We start from the raw sequence: 23,821 nt of genomic DNA, 5'->3' as shown, positions 1-23,821 counted from the left end.
TACACACCGATTTTAACCAACGGCTATGAAAAAATACATTAGACGGAACCCAGACTTGATTAGACGGAGCCAAAGTTCCGTGCCAATCACTGTAAAAGAGCTCATTAATTAAATGATGATATGCCCATGATATGCATTCTAATAGCATGAAAAAGTGTAAATTTAGGATGCTACAATCCGATGCTGCGCTTTAATAGAAATATATGACTTCTTATACTATTTGTTGAACCTTGTAACAATATTCTATCTGGTGTCTAGGTGTATTATGTTAGTACAGATGTCATAAAATTAATAATGTCTTCTCTTCTAAAAGAAAAGGACAAAAAAACCAACATTTGATAAAGCTATCGAAGCCTCTGACCTACCGGAGGACGAAGATCATAACCAAATGATTCTTAGCTATTGACCCACTCGAGGACCAATGACTTCATATCTCCGCCTATATCCCGAGTGTTTTGTATTGAGCGGGAAAAAAAATGAATACTCATCTTCCTCATTTCGCTCCTCTATCTTAGAATTCTCCAATCCTGTTTTATGCCTTGTTTGCTGTACTTTTTAAGCACAAGACAACTCTTGACATAGGAGACACCAGGAATTGCCAATCGAGTACCATAGGTAGAGCATGCGCGTTGTTGAACTATGCGTGACACCTACATGAGAGCCACAGCCGCAGTTGCTCTGTGTCTCGGAGTGAAGCCTCACCAGGAAGTGCATTTTCTTCATCCTGATCAGGCGAGTTTAATTGTCAAGACTGGCCCAGCTGGCACTCTAGTTTGTTGCCGTTGACTTGATGGTGACACACGAACGTGCAGTGCCGCTATGCTGCTCGTCTATCTCGTCTCCAACTGAGTGTTCCTGAAGGTGGTGTGATCCTGAAGGGCGTGTGCAGCCTAACGCCGGAGAGGCAGCCTCAGAAACAGCATACATGGCGCCATGGTCATTGCCGACAGTAAGACTTGGCTCACGGTCAAGAAGAAGACCAGAACGGAAAAGCCATCACCAAACGTAACCACTATGCATGTCTTTAGACAGGTTTTAGCAGAAATTCAGTATATACTATTATATCGTTCGAACAGTAGAGTGATATCAAAAGATCATTAGCACAGTCTCCTTTTCTTCTCCAGGAGAATAAAACAGGAATAATACTCTGTGACCAGGATTCATTAACACACCCATTCGTTGCTTATCAAACACTAGCATAACACTCCTGCGTTGCTCCGGACTAGAAGAAAATATATGGGTCATAGAAGAGCGCAAATATTTGGGGAGAAAATATGTTCTCGTCACCATAGTGACGGTGTGACATCGGAAGTGGTGATAAATGTTGATTATCTTACCTTAGTTTGTTGCTTCATCCTTCCTAGTACAAATGTTATGTAGTACATCATAATAGAAGATAATTAAATACGTAATGTGTATTGTACATACATATCTTAATTAAACATAACTACATATATTTAGTCATTACCAATAATATTTTTTCTAAAAGCAGACACATATGATTCATGTGTGTGCAGCCGCTTGGATGCACCACATTATGCCAAGTCGATAACTTTAGAAATAGAATCTTTCATACCTCTATCAGTCTAATTGACTTTTACACAAAATTTGAAAAATAGTACTACCTCAGTTATGAATTACTACTATAAGGTCCCCTCGAAATTTAAGCCCAACTTTAACCATAAAATTGACTAACAAAATCTAATTCATTTGCGATAAAATTATACATTTGGAAGCTTCTTCAAATATGAACCTAGTCGTATAATTTATATAACATATAATTTGCAATTAACATGTTTAATTTATAGTCAAAGTGGAGCCCAAATTTCGAGGGGGCATTATAACCACCCTAATAATGCACACCAGTAACAAAATTATGGCAAATTAGCGTTTCGGCTGGTCAGCCAGGGCTGTATCGATCCATCTAAATGCCAGCGACCATTTTGCCGGTTTGCGGCGGCATCCTTAGTCTGTTGAAATGATATTTTTTTCGATAAAAAGAATATATTAATATCAAAAGATACCAATTACACTTAGCCTCTGCAACAACGCAACATGCTAATGACAGTACAGATGCACACATCCAAAAAGATAAAAAAAACTAAGAAAAAAAGTTAGAAATTTTTAGATGGAAGCAACATCCTAGCTGTTAGAGATCGCCGGAGCCAATGTCGGCACGCCGCACGCCAACCAGTTCGCCCAATCGGGCCGCATTTCCACAGTCTACAAAGTATTCATCCTTGTAGTAGTTGATTTACGTTGAAATTTTGCATTTATTTACTGATTTGAAAAGGATCTGCCGAATGCGCATCACCTGGTCCGCTAGGCTAACATGCGATCTCGAGCAACCAGTCGAGTGGATTTCTCTTGCATGGTTTGGATGGAATGAGAATCCAGAGACATTGGTTGAGGGAAAATTTTGTAGGCAGCCTCTGCTCAGCCGGTTTGCGAATGTTTTGTAGGCCCGAATTGTTCTTTTGTAGCCATGTACGCAGGATAGAGATACTGAAGAATTGAGAAAAATTGGAAAGCCTTTTGTGACAACGAAGTAGGCTGTGATATGAAATGCCAGTATATTTTTGAATGCTGAAATGCCAGACGACAACACCAAGATTTGGAGGGGCGCCGCAAACCCTTGTACCAAAGACGACATGTACATCTTCTATGCCGCCACCTCCATCACCCTTGGCAACGGGCGTAAGACCCCCTTTTGGGCTGCCCCTTGGCTTGAAGGTCGGAAGCCCATTGATGTCGCGCCTCTTATCTACAACATCTCCAAGAGAAAAAGTTGGAAGGTTTGCGATGCTCTCAATGGGAATGCTTGGGTGCACAAGATCACCTTGGATGAAGACTTCTCTATGGACCACCTTCTCCAATTTGTCGAGCTTTGGTCCTTACTCCTTCATGTGCACCTTGATGACCAAGTGGAGGACTCCATCTCTTGGAACCTCACGGCGAACAGGCAATACTCGGCTAAGTCCGCTTATGAGGTGCAATTCCTTGGTTCCACCCTCTCCATCATGCATAAGACGGTGTGAAAGGTTTGGGCCACCCCGAAAGCGAAGTTCTTTGCATGGCTTTTTCTCCAAAACTTGATTTGGACCGCCGACCGGCTTCAAAAAAGGGGTTGGTCAAATTGTGGCGTGTGCCCCCTTTGCAAGCAATCTTTGGAGTCGGTGCATCATCTCTTTGTGGAGTGCCGGTTCACTACTCGGCTTTGGATCTCGTTAAGGACATGGCTTGGCATCAACGGCATTCAACCTTCGCAATGGGTGGGCCTCTCGGTCAAGCAATGGTGGTCTTCCATGACTAACCGCAAAGCCGTTGCCTCCCTCACACTTCTTGTTACTTGGGAAATTTGGAATGAGTGGAATGCATGCGTTTTCCGCAACAAGCATACCCCCTTTTTTGTGTTGTTAGATAAGATTAAGAGAGAAGTCCGCTTGTGGGTGTTGGCGGGTGCTAAACGCTTGGGTGAAATCATGCCGGAAGAGTGAGGTCTTCCCTCCTTGGTTCGTTTTGTAAGGGCTATCTTGCCCAAACACTCTCTCTTAATTAATGGATTGGGGCAAAACTTTTGCCCCCGTTTCAAAAAAAAAATATAACATCAGTTTCGTTCATCTTCCACACCATCCTTCGTATATCCGAACCCAGCACCCAATGCACACCACTCCACCATCGTCTCCGTCTCATGTGACTCAACCCAGCCAAATCCGCCTTCAGTCTATCTTTATTTCTGACCTCAAGTAGCCACACTTACTTGATTTTCATGCTGGAACGGCATGGAATAAAATACTGCAATCAAAACCATTGCAGCGTCGAAACATCAGGTTTGGGATAGTTGCAATGTTTGCAATGTACACTCAATTAGCATCTGTGACAAAAAGTTCGCAATAATTCTGTTGTTGATACAAAGTATGCAACGTATACATGGCACGCATACAGCCATACACGACGAAAGAAAAACAAAAGTAGAGCCTTCTGATGAATTCTTGCGCTCTTGGGTGCAATAAAACCTAGTAACAGAAAACCATCAGAAGCACCATTCTTCTCCTGCTTTCAAGAAACATCGACCCACACTGCTTTTCCCCTCTCAATTGTAGCCCATCAACCAGCCAGCAGTACAACAGAATTATGTTTCCTATTCATCATCAGAAAAGTTGTCCAGAGGGACCTCAGTTTGTTGAGCCACATCAGAATCCTGCACCATAAACAGATATTAGTTACTTCGACAGGTACTGTGTTGCAGTGACACAAAAGAAATTCAGGAAGATTTTACCTGTGCTTTATCCCAGTCCTTCAATTTGGTACCAAGCATGTATGTGTCGCGTAGAGGTGCCCACCCTGGCTCATCTTCGTCTTTGCCAATATGCTAATAAGCAGATATTATGAGAAATTACAAGCACAGAAATCCACGGGTTCGGTTTCAATTATATATGCGACATTAGAGTACAAATGCGTTGCTAAATATCTAGAAACCGATAGTTCAGCTACTTAACTAAACCAGCCGTTTAACTAAGTTGCTAGTTGACTCAATCAATGCTACTATGGCTACTGTTAGGATCCCCTCTTCACCTGGTAATTATGGTATACTGCTATTTATCCCTCAACTAGTCAATGTATCCTGCAGCTCCTATTGTCTTAGGTCTGATGGCAAATCCTCAATTTTAAAAGTTACTAACTTCAACAAAGAAGATAAGACATAACGTGTTCAAACTGCACTTTACTACAGGCGCAGATTCATAATGCAGTAAAAAAAACAGGGTTGCACAATGTGCTTTGCATTAATGGCTCATGTCAAGTTGCACTATGGCAGTATTTTCCATTTACTAGCTAACATGTTTCAGCTATACATATTATTCATTATCTCCTATAAACTAATTTCAAAATTGAGTCTTGTGTGAAGTTTAGTGCAAGTGCTTGATACACTATTTTGCAACAAGGACTTGCACATCCACTAACCTGAATCGGAAGACACAACATTAATACTTAGTACCATAAGCCCATAAAGTGAAGACAGATATTTTAGTAAAGAAAGAACTAGGTATAACTACCTTAGAGAACTTGGAAGATGCCTGGCCCTTTTGTCCTTGGCTAGATGGTACAGAGTGTGTCCCTTCTTTTGCCAAAGCTGCTAGGATGAACAAAAAATTGATCAGCCCATTTGGATATCAGTATACAAATGGTAAAGAATCAAAACTGAATGTAGAAAATAAGGATGATGTGCACAATTATAGGGCATTTAAGGACTAGATGTGACATCTCAAACTGTTCTCAGTTCTGCTTAAATTCCAAGTACGTGTGCAAAATTCAAACAAAAGTCAAACGTCCAGTTGTCAAATTCAAATCCACTAAGTATGTTAGCAGCTTTATGCCTACTTGTTCATTCAGAGGCCAATGAAATATTGCGGTGTTTATAGGGTAGATAGCAGAGTTCATATAAAAAAATTCAAGCTTCATTGAAGTAACAGCTATCCTACAAGTCTTAAAAAATAACAAGACCTGCACACCAATTTATGTCATATTGACATAACAATGGTGCACGCTGGTGTATACAGAGTGCAAGCAGAAAAGAGAGAAAAACGCTCCACACAATTTAACTGAAAGTTATAAGCTGTTCTGCTCACTCACTAACAAGCATTTGCACACGCTGTTTACAATCAATCAAGGAGTACGAGTCAGAGAATCGAGCCGAGTCATCAGGGTACCAACTCATGACTAGTCTATATTACTGCTCGACTAGTCGAAATGTACTTAAGCAGTATCTAGTACATATATGGCAAACATATAGGAGCAGAACCAGCGAAAGGAGGGCGTCGCAATGCTTATGGTCACCGCCGGCAGCGGATGGTCAGTGGATGGCGAGGCGGCAAGCCTGGAAATAGCTATTGTTCGACCTTTCCATCCCGCGGGCTGAGCACCTCACTTATTCATGCCCAAATTGAATCGGTCGACTCAAATACCACGACTAATCTAGATTAGTCCATGACTGATCGCTCGACCACTCAGCTCTACGAACTAGTCAAATCGAACAAGCTAGTTGAACAATCAAGTTAAGACTCATAGACTCGTTAGACTCATAATCCTTGCAACCAATCCAGCTCAAATAGGAACTAACTGGATAAACATAGCATGATTGCAATGATGTTGACTAACTGGCATTTTACATGGTATGTGTTCTACACTACTGTTTCATTTATACATGTTTTATCATCAAGTCAATAAATTGTTTGAGTTGTCCACACCCACTGATGCTTTGCTTTTCGATATAATGATGACGCTACAAAGTTAGCCAGCCACAATTTAGAAGTTCAAACAATTAGATGAAAGAGCTAAAGGAATATTAAAAGTGTTATGGAGGAAGTCCATAGCACGCAAAGGAAATGGGCACACCTTTACTTCTTGATGGATTCAAACCTTTACGAGCCTGCCGCTTGCTCACCTGGAAAGGAAAAAAAAACAAATTTTACAACTTATTAGCTCATTAACAAAATATTTTTATAAAGCATATACAGAAAAGAATGCAAAGGACTCCTCAGAAAAAATAAACACGGATTTCAGTCCTGCTAATCAAACCACCTACACAGGAAGAACTCCTACAGATTCATGTCCTCCAAAAAAAATGCTATGGGATTCGTTTGAATCAATGAGGACCTTAGTAGGTAAGTAACTAAGTATAGACCTAACTGCAGCTTGAACTAAGCAAGTCTCTTTGTTGCATAAACACAGCAATCAAACAGAGCATACACCCAAAGGGCATGCCATGTGATGTCCATTAGACACGGATGGGAGAGGTGAAGAAAATAACTAGAGTTCCAGAGCATAATTTGCTGAGTGCCCAAAAAAATTTAGGAAACCATGAACTTTTCCTTTAGGATAGAGAGTCAACTGAAGCTCCCTAGAAAGGCTAATCATATTCATAACATAAAAGCAACACGTATTCCTAGCAATTAAGATAAGTGTGCTCACCTCATTGAACAACCTGACAACTGAATCGCCAACAGGGTCCATGAAAAAATGTGGGGAGGGCAATGCATTAGTTAGAGAAATTTGATATTAGACAAATCACATGCAAAATGACATGGCAGAAAGCAGGACAGTCTCTGAACAGAAGAGCATTACCCCCTTGGGTTGCAACCTTGATTAGCATCTTCTCCTTGTTGTCAACATGATTTGCGGGCATGACATGGCCCTTCTGCGCAGCCTACATTGTCACCAAAACAAGAGGTCACGCCTCGAACACAAACACGATTCAAGGGCGTGGCGAATTAGCGAGCAGGCAAAGGAGGTGCAAAATCATACAATGCGCTTCTCCTTGCGGGCGTCTCCCTTGGACCTGTGCTCGTCCGCCTCCTCGGCCAGCTTGGCGGCGACCAATTTCTTGTGCGCCGACAGGATTGGACCCTGATAGCAAGAGAATACAAGTGTCAGGTCCCGACATTGCGCTATGCAGCGTGACAGAAATGTGAAAGCATGGGGAATTCAGGGGGGAGCAGTAACTAACCAATGGGTCGTCGGCGAGCCTCTTGGACATGATCTTGGTGAAGGCGACCCGGAAAGCCCTGCAGCCTTCCTCGAACCTCGTGACCACCTTCTCGCCGTCGTCGGACTCCCCTCCGGAGCTGGAGGCCTCCTCCTCCGACGAGGGGGCGTCGGCCTCGGCCTCATCGGGAGCAGCGTCGCCGGCGCCGGCACCGTCCCGCCGCTTCGGTGGCCGTGGCTGCAATCTCCGCGGCTGGCGCTGGACTTTGACGTCGTCTTCGTCGTCGGAGTTGTAGTCGCGGGCGCGCTTCTCGAGCAGCTTGAGGAACTTGGCGCTCGGCTTGTTGCGGCGGCGGCGGTCGTCCGGCCCTTTCAGCAGCTTCTTCTTCTTGTTGGGGTTGCCGCCTCCCTTCCCCTTGTTCTTGCGCTTGTGGGGGTTCGCGGGGGCGTCCGCGGCGGCGGGTGCTGCCGGTGCGGGTGCGGCGGGGGAGGTCGCCATGGATGGAGCTCGCTAGGGTTCGGTCCGAGGTTTTGCGGCTGAGCGGCGGCTACCTTTACATTTGCAAGTCACGCTGGGTTCTGACCAACGGGCCGTGTTTCCGGCGTGCGAAGGCCCGAAGCACGCGAGCCCGGCCTGCGAAGGCCCAGCACAGCACGTGGCTTAACAGGCCAATGCGTAATTTAAAATACCTGAAGTAGCATATCCTTTTGTATAGATAGATTTGTAAATTAGTGGAGGGTTTGGCCGGATAGCCATTTTGTTGAAGGCATTTTGACTGCACTCAGACTCTGGTGGCCCTTCTTGTTGTCACATGATGCATTCTTTCATTCAGGCCGTAAGAATTGAGTCATGACTTGTGTATTTCCAGTTCTATCACTGAAACGTAATTGTGGACTACGAGCAAAACGACTACATATATCATCTACCTTGAGTGATATTGGTTTAATGTATAGTTGAGCTCTGAAACTCCTTATTGCCGGATCACTTACATGTTTGACTGGATTTTCTGAACTTTTCAACCATTCGTACAGCTAAAAAGCGATTCATTTAAAATTTCTTACATCGGCAGCTTGATCTTCGGGCAATGTTTGGTTTACAACCTAGTCTATGTTTTCTTTTCTTATTACTGAAGTTATATCCTTGAAATTTCTTGTGCTCTGTGTTACGTGCAGGCGTTTTGTATGCTTTAGCATGTTTAACCGCAGGGTCAAATCGCAGGCTTATATAAACACAAAAGAAGAAAAACAAAGTTTTGTACTGTTGTGGCAGCTATTGGCTACATGAACGATTAATAGAGGAGATGGCAGGTGACATGGGTTACGAGGTAATGACCATACATTTTCCCCACTGTGTATTTTTTTTTTATTATTGAGAAGAAAACGAGTTTACGAAATGAAAGTTGCTTGAGAATAACAGCTGACAGAGACGACAAGCCAAAAAAAAAAGGCTATCGATCTATCTGAAACTTGCTATCCACGCAGCTAAACCATGATATGATTGTATTTCAAAAGTAAAAGGATAAGGAAATTAAACAATTGATAAAGATATTGAAGCCTTCGACCTACCCGAGGACTGAATTAATAACGGGATTAGTAACTGTGGACCTACTGGAGGACCAATGGCTTCATGTCACCGCCTATATATAAACTCAAGTCTCTTATGTTAAGCAAGGCTTACTTGTAGAAAAAATTAATAGCTCATTCCTCACTCTGTCTTAGAACTATCCTATCCCATTTCATACATCGTTTGTCATGTTTTTTAGCACAAGATAAATATGGGCATAGAAGACATCAGGAATTACCGATCCATGACCAGAATTACAACATGCACTAGGTAGGTCCTTCAGACCGGAGAGTCATAACCGTAATTGCTCTGTGTCTCAGGGCAAAGCTCCTTTGGCAAGGGCCCTGTCTTCACGCGCTGCCACTGGAGCTGAGCGAGGGTCCTGGCTCGTCCGCCGACACCGGAGACATCTCCTACTTCATTGTTTAGGTGGGTGTAACTGTCAACACTGGCCCATACAGGCATACACCCAGGCACTCTGATTTTGTTGCTGTTTTTTAACTTCATAGTGGTGCACGAATGTGTAGCTCTGTGCGGTGATCCCGACGGTCGTGCAGCCCAACGCTGAGGAAGTGAGGAGGACGCCAATACTTCAGAACTAGCATCCATGGAGCCTTAGACGGCGAGGGGATGCAGCGGACGGTAAGATCTAGCATTCCAGCTCAAGATCAAGAAAAAGACAAGAACGGAAAATCCTACACCGAAGCGTACGTTTTTTATCCGGGCGCAACTCAGAATGAAGATATTCCAACCGTGAAGTAATATCAAAAGATCAGAAACGCGGAGCTTTTTTTTTCTCCAAGGGAATGGACCAGTAAACTTATTCAGTGATCAGAATACATAATACACCAGTGCATTGCTTCTCACTCTAGTGTTCTCAAATATTTATTCGAGGCAAATGGTGGTGAACCTTTATAGGAAAACATGTTAAACTTACTGGAAACTTTCTGTGAAAAAAAAAGCGAGAGAACTCTCCGAAATCTAGGTTCAGCTGCACGAACCAATATAAACAGAACTCACCGTCATGTTCATAGATGCGCTGCAAACTTTTAGAATTCATCTTAGGTAATGAGCATACTTGATCGCCGCTGCTACCTTCATGACAGTATTTAAGCATTTCCTAACTAACAATGAACAAACTGAGGCAGACTTATATTTTCCGAACAGAATTTGCTAACATCATGAGGAGTAATTTAATTAGATTCTACAAGAAAGCTGGAATCGACATGTATTCTACTTCGTGTTTTGTTACTCTTTAGTTTTGAATGCAGGCTTTACAAATTTGCACATGAACATGTCGATTGAGACATGCCTTGTACATGCACGCTTAATTGTTGATACCAAATCACCGCTCCACTCAAAAGACACAAATTCCAGTCCTTTTTCTCACTCGAAAAATGTTAAATGGTAGACACATTGTATTTCTTCCTTTTTAGAAGGAAACAATCCCATTTTATTGATAAAATAACCAGATTACAACAATTTCAAATTCCTTGTGAGAGAAGTCAAATTTTTTTAGACCAACAAGTTGAGATCAACTTTGCATAATATTTAGTGTGTTGTTTTCTCAGATTATGATTTTCCAACTTAACCTCTGAACTATTAATTATGCTAGGTATTTGACAAACTGACTATATCAAATAAATAAAACAATAGAATAGATCAGGCAACTAAAAAAATATGAGATAACTTTCTGAACGTAAGTTCAGCTATATTTCAAGGTTCAGCAAAACATTTCTCATAGTTGTTGAATATAGGCATCCACCAAAAGACAGAGAACAGTTTCGGTACAGGTGGTGCGGTGGGCTAGGCCTATATTGGTGTAGCAGGCTGAGCTCCACTATTACCACCACTTATCAACTGAAGTACTTACCAGCAGATGTTGCCATATGGACAACAGCATGATCAAAGTAGGAGGAGGGCGGGCAGGTAGGCAGAGGATGATGAGTTTGGATCCATCCATGCATGCAGGATCCAATCCAATCTGTTTCCTGCTTCCACAGAAGCATCGGTCTCTGTCTCTCTAACGCCCAGCAATGCAACAGCTATTTCTTTCTCCACTTCTATAACAAACACCAGCCGACCGCGGACAGAAAAAATAACAATTTAGCATCACCGAAAGCCATTCAAGCAGGTACTGTTTTCTAGAGCCATTAATTTAAAATATTAAGGACCTTGCGATCTCGTGAGCAAAGTCCGTGGATTAAATAGGGGCAGATCTCATCAGAAACAGTGTGCACCTATTGTGGAAATTTGACCTGAAGGTAATAATACTATACATTTTCTTCTTTGTTCCGAAAGGGACGTTTTTGGCTGGAACCAATTCCTTCTAGAGTATCCTGGCGAGAGAGTGGCCACAGAATTATAACACCACTTGCAGCTAATTCTTGCATAGTTGCATATATGTGGAGAGAAAGTAAATTCAGTTTCTTGCTTTGAAGCAATCAAAAGAGAAAACCGACCAATTGCATACGCGCGCACGTCCATCCACTCGCGTCCATAATGTTTCGATCACAAATAGGTAGGCAAGGCGATCTTACGCACTTTGCTCTAGAATCCAGATCTCTCTGGCTCTCGGAATAGGTTCCTGAAAATCTAGGTCTTTTGGACATGTTGATGTGCTTCAAGTGGACAAGACAGAATCGAGTGTGCTAACACGGGGATTGCACCCCTGAGTGCTCTTTGAAACTTTTGTTTTAAGCAAATGGAAGAGCTTGTTTCCCCAAAGTCCACAAATATTCAACAGTAAAGAATTAGCCAGTAATTTTAAAGAATTTTGTGGCGGACAGCAGATGCCAACCAGAGGAGCAGGGCATCTGGCTAGCTGTATGGTAAAGATGGATGGATCGGGTCTCATGGAAGAGACGGCTCACTCGCTCCGTCGCTCGCCGGCAGGCCGGTGGCGACGTTGACGTTGACGAGCCTCCGCCCAACACCGCAAATAATCGTTGCCATCGCCGTCGTCACATCACACGCGTACGCACGTACGTTCGCCGATGCGGACGTCCATCGCTAGCTAGGGTAGATGCCGGTGCGCTGAGGGTGAGGCTGAGGCTGTGCCTTGTTCGCACGCGCTTGGATGCCTAGTGCACGTCGCTCTCCTGGCCAAGGAGAAATTCCTTCTGAGAAAATGTATATGTGCTTGGAAAATGATAAAGGTGCCTCCTTCCATCTGATTGGAGCTAGCCATCAGGTTCGTTTATGCTCGCCAGAGGTTGTTGCCCTAGCCCTAGCCTATGGCTAATACTAGCTAGGAATGCATTTTTCTCTCTTTCGATTGTTGAAATGAAAGTCCGAATTTGGCCTCCGGTTTCAGTATCTGGTATTAATTCTTGGATTATCAAGCACGGAAACCATATATATCTGGTCTCCCTGACCATCACCTCTGCGTGGATGATGGCGTGGATGGGGTTTTGCTAGCATGACATCCATGTTAAATAAGCGATGCACGAACATGGAAAACCTAAAATTATTGCACAATATTATTAGAGATGGTATGATTTTTCACATTTCATGGCAACTATAACTATCTCGTAAAAACAAGGAAGCATAAGGAATTGTTGCAAAAAATGGTATTGTAAATGATAAGGATTTTTCAAATGCATAAGGGCACGTACAATGGGGTGATGTCAGCTTTCCCATAGGGATGCCACGTCAATTTTTTGCTTAGTTGGAGGAGAGAGAATGAAGTGAGAGAAGGCTGTCTTCCCTTAGCTAAGGGGTCATCTCTTACGAAATAAGGAAAGACTGTTTTCTTTATTGTATCACATATGTCTTCCCTTAGCAACAAATTTCCTACCAAAATTTAATTATTAATATTAATTGGCAGAGATGGTCGTAAGAGATAATGCATTGTATGACTTATATCTAATGCCTTCTCTAACTGATGTGGCGGGGTAAGGGAAGGCATGCCTTCTCTACCATTGTACATGCCCTAACACCTAGAAAGGGAAATATCTTGTAAAAACATGGAATCGGATAAAATTAGAAAGTATGTCCTTTAGCTCACTCGATTTTTTTTTCTAGAAAAAAGAGGAAATTCATTATTCAGAAGTGCTAGGCAAAGTCTGTTGCAACTCTGGCACCCTAACACAACCCTATAACAAGTGACCTATAAGTGATGACTGATGAATAACGCTCTCATAGCCCCTCACCTACCCAAGTACCAAATTCATTAACAAATGTGATTTTTATCTATTGATCTACCGGAGGAGTGTGAGTTCAGATCCGTGCTTACCATCCGAATTTTCTATAAGTAGCAAGGTTTTCCTAAGCAAAAGATGAATAGCTTATTCCTCTTCATCCTACCCACGCCCACTGTGTGTATTATTTGTTAACCTCTGCTTACTAGGAAGATGAATTTTCTTGTCATTGGGCACAGTAGGCACCGGGAATTAACGATGGGTCACTGAAATTAACGCATGCACTACATTATTGAAGTCGTTAACACTGATTCCCTGACCACTAACTAATATGCAATTTCTCTCTAGCCATCCTATAAGACACGCTCTGATGCGATCTCGAGTAACGACTTAGCTAGGTGGAGTTTGCTGGCTTGGCTTTAATGCCTAGCGCACGCATCTCTCATGGCCAAGGAGAAATTCCTTTGAGAAAATGCATATGATTGGAAAATGATAAAGGTGCCTCCTTCGATCTGATCGAAACTAGTATGGCTGGCCATTAGGTTCGCTTATGCTCGCTGGAGGTTCTTGTTCGAGTCCTAGCCTGTGGCTAATACTAGCTAGGAATGCATTTTTCTATCTTTCGGCTATTGAAATGAAATTCTGACTTGGTCTCTCGTTTCCCGTATCTGGTATTAATTCTTGGATTATCAAGCACGACAATCGTATATATTTGGTCTCTGTGACAATGAAAATCGGTGTTGATGATGACTTGGCTGGGGTTGTGCTAGCATGACATCCATGTTAAATAAGCGATGTACGAACATGGAAAACCTAAAATTATCGCTCAATATTATCAGAGATACTATGAATTTTCACATCTCGGCGCAACTATAACTAACTTATAAAAACAATGAACCGTAAGAAATTGTTGCAAAAATGTTATCGGGGATGATAGGTTTTTTCAAAATGCATAACACCTATATATATCCTGTAAAACTGAAGTAATCGGATAAAATTGGAAAGCATGTTTACTAAAACTTTTTATTTAAACAAGGACCATATTTTATTGTATTTATTTGACATTTTCTAAATTGCTAACCTTTTGTTTCTTTATAGAATTAAGTGGATGTACCATCCCTCTACGCTTGGGTGGACAGTGTGGACAGTGGACAGTAGCCCCTTCAATCCTCCATGAACCTTTACTGGTAGTTAGCCATTCTCGTGAAAGTATATGAATATGAGATAAAGGTTATGTGATCTTTCTGAAGAAACCTGGTCCGGCACAAAGTATTTGTACAGTGAGAGTTTAAACCAATGTCCGATGGCACACCGCCTGAGGTGCTAGACAGCAGCTGGTATCAACTCTTAAGAAAGTTTCTTTTTGGGTGACGGAAGTACTCTTATGCAAGTTCATATAACATGATCAATTGATCATAACCATGATTCTATAATGATGCGTCTGTTTAAAAGGTGGAACTGGAATATACAGGGCGAATTAATGGAGAGCCACATCCAACGGAACCACGATCGATCCATGGTTGAATCCACTACCACTATCGCTCTATCAGCACCATGAATGTAGCCAGAGTGGGGTTGGCTCATCTCATGCGACCAGAAAACAAAAAGGCAACCGAGCCACAGAGCAGAACACAGCGCAACACGGGCGCCGGTTTCGCCTGCAAAATCCAAGTTGTGTTAGGTATGGCTTGGCTTGTTCCCCTCTCTCTTCTTTTTCCCTGCACCCAAATCACGATCGGTCAGTCCAACGAATCCATGCATGAGACGAACAAAATAATGAGTAGCACCATCATATCGGATTGTGCTCTGTGGAGCCTCCCAGTTTGTTGCGGGATATAATGGTACTTGTGGACAGTTGCTGGATTATGGTCTGATAATGGACCATCATGCAGACACGGATGTAATACTTAACTCCATCCCAAAATATAAGGCAACCACACATTTCAAGGTGGGATTTTGACTAACAATTTAAACAACAAAATATGAGTTATGTGTCACCAAAAGTTAACATTGGATTCATATTTGAAAAATATTTCCAATAATACATTTTTGCTGTCATATAACTTATATTTTATGAGCTAAATTATTGGTCAAAGTTTTTTCTTCAAATATGAAGTCGCCTTACATATAAAAACCGAGAGAATACAGTACATTTTAGAGAACACATAATATTTATTTGTATTCATGGATATGTCATTATATCACTAGCCGGAAGCGGAATTTCTGACGCACCAAAGAAATCATCTACTCAAGCTAGCCAGTAAGTGTAGTTTCTGATAACTAACGCGAGTCGAGGGAACCCTTATATTATACTCCCTCCGTTATAAATTATAAAATGTTTTAGATATATAAGTACACGCGGGCTTAAATGAGTGAACAGTGTTTTATAATTTGTACCATAATCAAATGCTAGCATGTCCAAGCTAGTAGTATAAAGAGAGGAGGCTGTCTTGACTATCTTGTAGTATGATGATTTGCTTGTTTTGAGTGTTTGCTTCGATCCTCACCATGGCACAAATTAGTGCATAACTCAAGCTTTCCATTTGTTGCTTATGAATTATGATAGAAATGAAGCCGTACCGGGCCAGGCACTGAAATAGCAAGGTTAATGATTGAAGAAGGGGACCAATCCTAACCATGGAATTCGCTTTATGTCTTTGCATAGAAAACGCCCAAGATCACGCGGCGCATAGGTCGACTCTCATTCATGCGTGGGGTCAGTAGCTGACTACACCCGTCAATTATTGAGTACTTCCAATGATTCAAAGGAAAGCAACGATTACAAACTACCTGTAGAAAAGCCAACATAAGAAAATGTCCCAAGAATGTTCGGCATAAGTTCCCATTCGTTTCTTCTGTTTGTTTCTGTATATGAAGTTATTCAGTCTTGCTATTTCTTGACAATCTGGCAGACAGATTTCCTTCCTCGCTCAATAATGGTTTTTTATAATAGGCGCTTTATTACTCATAAAAAATAATTACACCCAAGCTCTGCTTAGTTAAGATGCACACAACCATTCAAAAAGTCTCAAATAACTGAAAAATCCAAGTCGGAATGTGCTTTGTTCTTTTTGCGAACATCACCCGAAAATAGGCTATCCACAGTCAAAGGAGATTGAAAATACAAATTCACTTGTTGATACACGACCCTGGGGGATTGGAGTCCTTAGAAAGGAAGATAACAAATTCACACGTGCTCGTCAACTGAAGGACAAGCTCGTAAAACAATCAATCTAGAATTTTTGGCACAAAAGTTTGATACTTACTTTCTAGTGACTATGAGCATAAAACATGAACATTCTGTGAAAGAGAAATAGAGTAATAAATAGTAGTTTTATACATTATGTTGCAATCGTATTTTTACAAAAGCTTCAGCCCAAACTTATCTCATTTTTTTTTCTGAAAAGATGCCAAAACCGATCCAAATCCTTGCATTCAACCTAATGGAAATAAAAATCATCAGTAAACTTGGATATGTTAGGGAGATCTATATTTTCAAAAGATAAACTTAATAACGACCATATACAAGGGTTTACTCGAAAATCTATGATGTTGGATTTTGAGAGCCCGCCTCCAAATGCGAGAGCTCTCCTTGTGTCCACATCCTCATTGGGTCCGGCACCATTCAGAGAGGGTAGTGTGTGTTGCTCTGTCATCGCCCTTTTTAGACCCTAAGATATGTCTAACGTGTAAAGAATGTGACAAATTCTCGATTGACCTATAATCAAGGTAATTAGCGATCAGATGATATCATCTAAATCCATGTGCAATTTATGTGCAACTTGAAAATATTGTGTGCAATTGCGTATGTAATTGCAACCTCATGTGCAATCCTCAGGTGCATGAATCACAATTCACGATTCAAATCTAATGATTCTGGAGAGCTCGAACTTAATTCCAAATCAACCTAGAACTAACAGAACAGAAACAAGAAGCATCCGAGTTCAGTTAATTAAATAAATGAAGTTTATACCATGACCGTTATTTTTAGCACCTAAGCGGCGGAAGACGTCCCGCTGATAGGGCCCGCTGGCCGCACAACGTGTGCAGGTACTCATTTTGATCTCTCCACCTTTTATTTCGACTAATCTCCTCCACCTTTGAGCTCACTTAGTGAAACTGCTCGTAGTATTGTCTACAGTCGGAGAAACTAATGGCGAGGAATCATTGGCTCCTGAGCGTGGATTAGTCTATCCGGCCATCCAAGATCCGTTCACTGGCGCACACCGCTGACCGCGCGTGAATGAATTTGGACTAACTTTAGCAAATGTGTGGTGCTAATGGGACGGAGGTGCTCCCTCTATGACTTAACTTTATTTAGATACACATACAATATTTAACGCGTTTTAGTCTGTAGTTTGCTCGATATGCATATCTAATTAAAGTTGTGAATGGGGGCTCCACTCAAAGCACGATAATTACAACAGCTACGAAATGATTTGCAATTTTGTGAAACCTGCCACTCCATCTGATCCGTAATTGCTGTCATGATTTTAGCTTAAATTTAAAATAAAATTATGACACAAATTAGTAAAAGGCTTAAAGGCAACCGGCTATTGCATCAATTGGCTTTTTTGCATCGCACGCCTTCTTTGCTGCATCGCATGGACCCTCTCACTCTGTCTCTCCTCTTGATTCGTGCAAGATGTGTGTCGACAACTGATCCTCCCTTTGGCGTCGCTCCTCTGGATGTCCTCCTCCACTCGCAAGTGAGCTCCGAGTCTAGGTCGTGTCCTCCTACAACATCGCCGATGCGGCAACTACTCTATGTGCTAGTGGTGTTCGTTCTGCGTTCCAGCAAGGTTGACCACCGCTTCACGCACAGACCCGTTGAACGTCGACATCCCAGGGGTTCAGCACCTGTCGCCATTGATGTGGATGCAGAGACTCCAATCCCCGTTTCTCTGCGTGCTCCTTGCTCTGGAACATGGTGATACTGAGGCGGTGGCTCTAGGGTTGCCGGATCTGTCTCCGACGAGTCTAATTCAACGTCAGCGAGCTCGAGGATGACGAGCTAGGTGATGGTAGAGGTTAGTTGTTTGGGATTTTCATTTCATGTTGTAGAAGGTGTTTCGGATCGCGGGAAAGGACTATAGTTTTTATCGTGTAAGCATGGGCAAAATGATACAATGTTTAGACATATGTGACATAAGGATTTTCCCAAGGTATGTAGATGTTGCATATCATGCTTCCACATGCTACAAGCACATACACGTTTTGCTACATGACTGATGAAAATGTACCAAACTTGACATGCTTTTTTTCCCCACGTTTTGGCAGAACCAAATGGGGATTTGTTGCATACATTGGTTTGTTTTGAACATAAATAAGTGCTACATGCGAAACATTTTTGCTACATGATTGAACATGTGGGATTTGCTCACTTAAGTACATCCGATGGCTCGGTTGATTTTTTTGCAGTTCAGAGCCTTAGCACATGGTGAAAGTTCGCATAGAGGAGCACCTGACTGATGCCAATCGAATCTGACTTGTCCTGGAAATAACATTCCACTTTTAGTGCAGATGGTTACATAACCCATTTCTTGGCATATTATTGTAATACAGTCCTGCATAAGAGCGATCGCCCCACAAGGAAAGGAGAAAAAGAAAGGTGGTCCATCTCTACGACCAAACACATTTCAGCTGCAAGGAATTCAAAGATCTGTTCAATGCTTGATTGACACGCTCCGAAGTGTACAAACATGGTTATCTGATCAGATGAGTCCGGAGGAGCATGCTTTAGATATCTTGCCTAGGGGCATGTTTGACTCATAGGGATTTTAAAGAAAATTTGTAGAATTCTTGCACATAGGAATTTTTCTTGTATTATCTATTTGATTTAAAGGACCGGACCCTTTAAAATTTCTATGGATGGATTTTCTACATTACAACCCCATATAGAAATTCTAACAAGAGGTTAGACCTCTTGGAAAAAAAAAAATTATGTGTCTACAACGACTATGACATGTACTCGATCTCTATAGAAATTTTCTGTGTTTTTCTTGTGGTGTGACCAAACGATGTCTGCAACTAATTCCTCTGTTTTTGTTCCTGTATTTTCATATGCCATGATATACTTTCATACATTTTTCCTATTCATGCTCCTTTCAAACACTTTGAATTAAACAAGCCTTAATAACTGTGAATCGGAGGAAATAGGTTGCACCTTACAACTATCACTTACCAGCCTGATTCCTGAAACTGCCACGGCGGTGACGGCCGCATTCATGCGGCGCAAGTGCATCGTCCCTGGGAGTGGGAGGGGACAAGGAGAGGTCAGGTCGAGTGCTACGTCCGTGTCAGTACGCCTGCGAGACAATTTATTATGAGACGCTGACTTAGCATGCGTGCTAGCTAATGCATCCATCTATAATCCATCTATCCAAGTGTGTTCACGCTTGTAATCCAGCCGCCGGTGATCGCGACGGCCGCGTCTTGCCGTGCATCCAGGGTGCCTTTTAATTTTCCTGTCGAGACCTGCCTGCATTATTGCTGTTGCTGTTGAAAGTCCACACCGCTCTGCATGCAAATCTTTTTCGGCAGATAAATTAAGCACATAGCATTAACATAGCATTAACAGTAGCTCTCTTGTTCACGGGATAACATGGAAAATGAGACATTTCTGGCCAGCAAATTCAGTACAACATGGAAAATGCAACGGGCCAAATTGCAACGAGTAGCCGTGCGTGATGCAGGTCATCGGTAATACGGTTCATCTGTCTGTACCTTGTGTTCGGCATGATTCCACCAGTGGCTGACCAAGAGCCAAGAGGAGAGTGTTCCATTTGCGGTCGGCACACTGCTCCCAAGTTGCAACCCTGCCTCACACTTTTCGCCTCGCACAGCTCGGTTTTGGCAGCCAGTAGAGACAGTAGGATCGGTGGATCACCACTTGGATTCCACTCAGTGACGACACAGGGGGGATAAACCCCACTCTCCGTGCGTGTATAGCTAACGTCCTCTTCCACTCTCCAACATCTTCGACACAAGCAGCACGAATCGTTCTCATTCTCACTCACGGTAAGATTCCAGTAATAACTGACTTGCTCAGCACTTGACAGCCGTGCCTCAAATTCCCATGAGACATATTCCGGGAAATTCAGATGACAAATGGTGGAGGATCACACAAATACTGAAAAGATATAACGATATCTTCTTTTTGCAAGGCAGGAACTCCATGAACCCAGAAGATAAGAGTATCTCCACCTCAAGAAGAAAACGTGAGTCTCAATCCCTAAAAACTACCACCGCTGCCAAAAAGATCAAAAATGTTGGCTCCAGCAGAGTCCCAAAAAGGCTCTGAATCCTTATATTTTCCGGAGGGAGAAAAAACACCCCCTCGCCTCCCTAGGTATTGTCCTCCGTTTTGTCACTCCCAAAAACCGAAACGCAACGCGGGAAAGCCAATTGTCGCACACGGAAGTTTCCCGCCGGCCCTCCCTCTCGCCCTAGCAGGGTTTTTACTGGCGTTCGAACCATCCCCACGGCGATGGATAATCGCATCTCAGCCCACCTATTTTTGCTCGGCCTCACCTCCGCGGACACGTCCTAAGCTCTTCCACAATGTGGCATTAGTTTGGCAGCATTGACACCGACCTCCTTGGCCTCCTGGAGCATCAACCCGGCAGCGGTTGCTTCCTTCCCTACCCATCCCCACGGCGTACTCGAGGTGTTCGACACAATGGGAACAATGCAAGTTTAGCCCTTTTTTGTTTATGTAAATGAGGTGGAAGGTTTTGTCGATATGTTCGCAAATTTTTATTTGAAATTTCATGTTCTGAAGAGGAACCCATTTATCCGGCGAAGAGAAGTGGAAGAAAAGAGAACCCAAATGGATAGATAATGAGGCTAATTCGTTGTACATCGCATGGAGTGATCAAACCCCTCTTCAGTCTCCGAGTGGAGTTAAGCACACACACAAAATGTTTTGGAGCCACAACTACGAGCGCTTTGCCAATTCCGACACTAGGTTAGAGGCTAGAGAGCTCACTACCGTCGGTCATGGATAGGTGGCATATTTGAGTTATCCGGTCCAACGCCAGCTCGATTTGATCAAGTGGAGAAGCCATGGATTTACATGAGAATATGCAGTGAATTTGTATGGGAATACGCTATGAATTTGTATGAGATTATGCTATGGTTTGTATTAACTATGATGAATTTGTATGAACTATTATGATATGCTATGATTTTGTATTAACTAGTACACTATGCTATCTAATTGTTCTCAATTTACGCCTCAGCTTGTTTTTGTTGAATGTAGATGGGCTCCAGCCCAGTAAGGCAGCCCATATAGTCTACAATTCCTGAAATCTCAAGGCCCATCACGTTGACAGCTTGGGACAGCCTTGGGGACAAAGTTTAGTCCCACATTGCTAGTTGGGAGAGAGTTGGAGTGGTATATAAGGGCTGCTGTTCTAGTCATTCCAAGTGAGTGAGAATAGAAGGAGCCCTCGCGCACTCCTCCTCCTCCGCCCGCCCCGCCTCGCCTTGTCACGCACGCACGCCGCGTTTCGTGACTCGAGTTCGAGACACACTCAAGGAAGCCTATGACAACGCGGTCGGGTCGGCTTCCCAGGCTATACAAGGAGATAGATCAGATCTAGAGAAATACACAGTTCTCAGAACTCTCTAGTTCATCTCTCTCGCGAAGTTCCTTTTGCTGCGCTACTCTCTAGTCTTCCCCATCCCGGCGACTGCATGCACAGCCGCCCCGGAGAGCAGGCCTCCGAAAACTCCATCCGTCGAGATCCTGCACCGGGAGACGGGCGATAAGGTTTTTGGGGAGCGTCTCGGCGCGACTGCTCGCTGCTGTTCGTCTTCTTCTTCGACGGTTCGGCTGCTTCATCGACAGATCCGACTACACCATGGGCGACATCAACAATACCCATGGTGGTGGTGGTGCTGCTGCTGGTGCGACCTTCCCGGTCGCGATGTACGTGATTTTTCTCTCCTACCTTGCACTGCTACTTGTTTCATGTTCAGATCTAATGCATGTGCTTAGTCTGATGTGTGCGGTTAAGTATGTTTGTGCCTCTGTAATGTTGCTTTCGGTAATTAATCTCACACGGAAATTGCCTAATAATCCAACAGTTTTTTCTTTATATGTCTTGTTCTTAACACTGAGCTCACAAAATTCATAGTCACTTGGGCAACACAGGAAACTTGGGATCCACTTTTCTCCGTCTGGCACGTTTGCAGATTCCTAAAATCCCAAAATATTCTTCCTCTCTAAAGCTCTGTAGGGAATAGGAGAATGTCTTTAATCCAATTATCCAATTTTTTTTTTTGAGGGGTCCAATTATCCAATTAGTAGCACTAAACAGCAAGCTTTGTTTAAGCCCGACCAGTGGATCAGCATCGGATAAGCTACAGTTAAAGAATCAGCAAGCGAATACCCAGAAAAGAAGGCGTGGACCGGGTCGTCCCGCCGGCGGGCGAAACCCGGTCAGCAAACCGGACCGGAAAGGCCGATAGATCGCGCGCGGTGGAAGACTGACTCGGAAAGCCCCAAACCGCGCCGGGCGCAGAACCACACTCGCCATAAGTCCAGCAGAAGCCACTGACATATGGACCCAGCGTCACAGGACACCACCTGTCAGTGAGCCAAATACTGGGTGCGCGAGCGCGACGACCGGGCAGCGTTTCCAGGTCAAGGCACGAGGCCGCCACGTGTCGCGGCCACGCCCGCTCGTTTCCGGCAGCCGGGACGGTGACGTGCGCGCCTACGCGAGTCGTCCGCCGTGGGGCCCACCGCAGCCGTGGCTTTGAATAAGTCCTGAGGGACACGTCACCTGTAACGGAGCTTTTGTTACACGGCGTTAAAACCGCTGACAGTCTGCCACGCACGCACACGGAGTAAACGACGTCGTTACCGTCGGGTCTGCCAGTCCAGATTGTACTCCTCCTACCACGGTCTCTTGTTTATTGGGTATGGCCACACACGCTCCTGCACACGGTAGGGGACGACTTGGTACTTGGTACTACTACTACTTGTCAATTGTTCAAGGTTTAATGGATAACTTGGCACCTTTATGGTTGATCGAGAATTCCATGTCCAAACTGTGGTTTGGACATCAAAATGTCCTTTTTCAGTTTGATCGAGTGATCGTTTAGTAGGTGGCATCACAAATGGTCAAAATGCTCGCGTTAGCAATTTCGATGTGGTGTTCAAGTATTGACATTAGATTTAAGCAAGTCGACGTCAAACAATCTATGATTTCGCTCGTGTTATTGAGATTTTTCTTCCTGTTTTGACTATTTCTGCTTGTCGTGTCAGCATAATCAATCACAAGACGGAAATAGACACAATGATGGCTCCAAATTTCTATTTTCCAAATAGTGTACGGCCTCAAAGTTTGGCCTTGCAGGGGTACATAGAAGATTCTACCTAGGTTAGGTTATGGTCCGCTTTCTATTTTGAGTGTTCCTTCTTTCCATTTCACCCTAATTAGAAGATTGAATAGAACTAGAGGAAAAAAAATGATGGTTTCAGTTTTCTCTTTCAGAATAGTACGTGTAACATGCTCTAAATTTGGGCTTGCAAGAACACATATAGATACCAAAAGGTTCACATTTAAGTCGTGCGGATTGAAATGTTTAAGTGAGATCCATATATTTTATATGTTGAAAA

General features: G+C 43.1%; 1 protein-coding gene across 1 annotated transcript; it reads right to left on the bottom strand.

Moving 5' to 3' along the window:
• Positions 1-4,099: 4,099 nt before the first annotated feature.
• Positions 4,100-7,981, bottom strand: LOC124647125 (RRP15-like protein). The gene is made up of 8 exons (XM_047187109.1): positions 7,505-7,981; positions 7,303-7,404; positions 7,123-7,204; positions 6,970-6,989; positions 6,394-6,442; positions 5,055-5,134; positions 4,280-4,372; positions 4,100-4,201 (listed from the first exon to the last, which is right to left on the bottom strand). Exons 1-8 carry the CDS (start codon positions 7,979-7,981, stop codon positions 4,142-4,144), a joined length of 963 nt encoding a protein of 320 aa, XP_047043065.1. The 3' UTR covers positions 4,100-4,141.
• Between the last annotated feature and the right edge of the window lie 15,840 nt (positions 7,982-23,821).

Source organism: Lolium rigidum, chromosome 4 (assembly GCF_022539505.1).
Source record: "Lolium rigidum isolate FL_2022 chromosome 4, APGP_CSIRO_Lrig_0.1, whole genome shotgun sequence".
NCBI lineage: Eukaryota > Viridiplantae > Streptophyta > Magnoliopsida > Poales > Poaceae > Lolium > Lolium rigidum.
The sequence above is the reverse complement of the archived record's forward strand: the minus strand, read 5'-3'. Positions and strand labels throughout refer to the sequence as shown.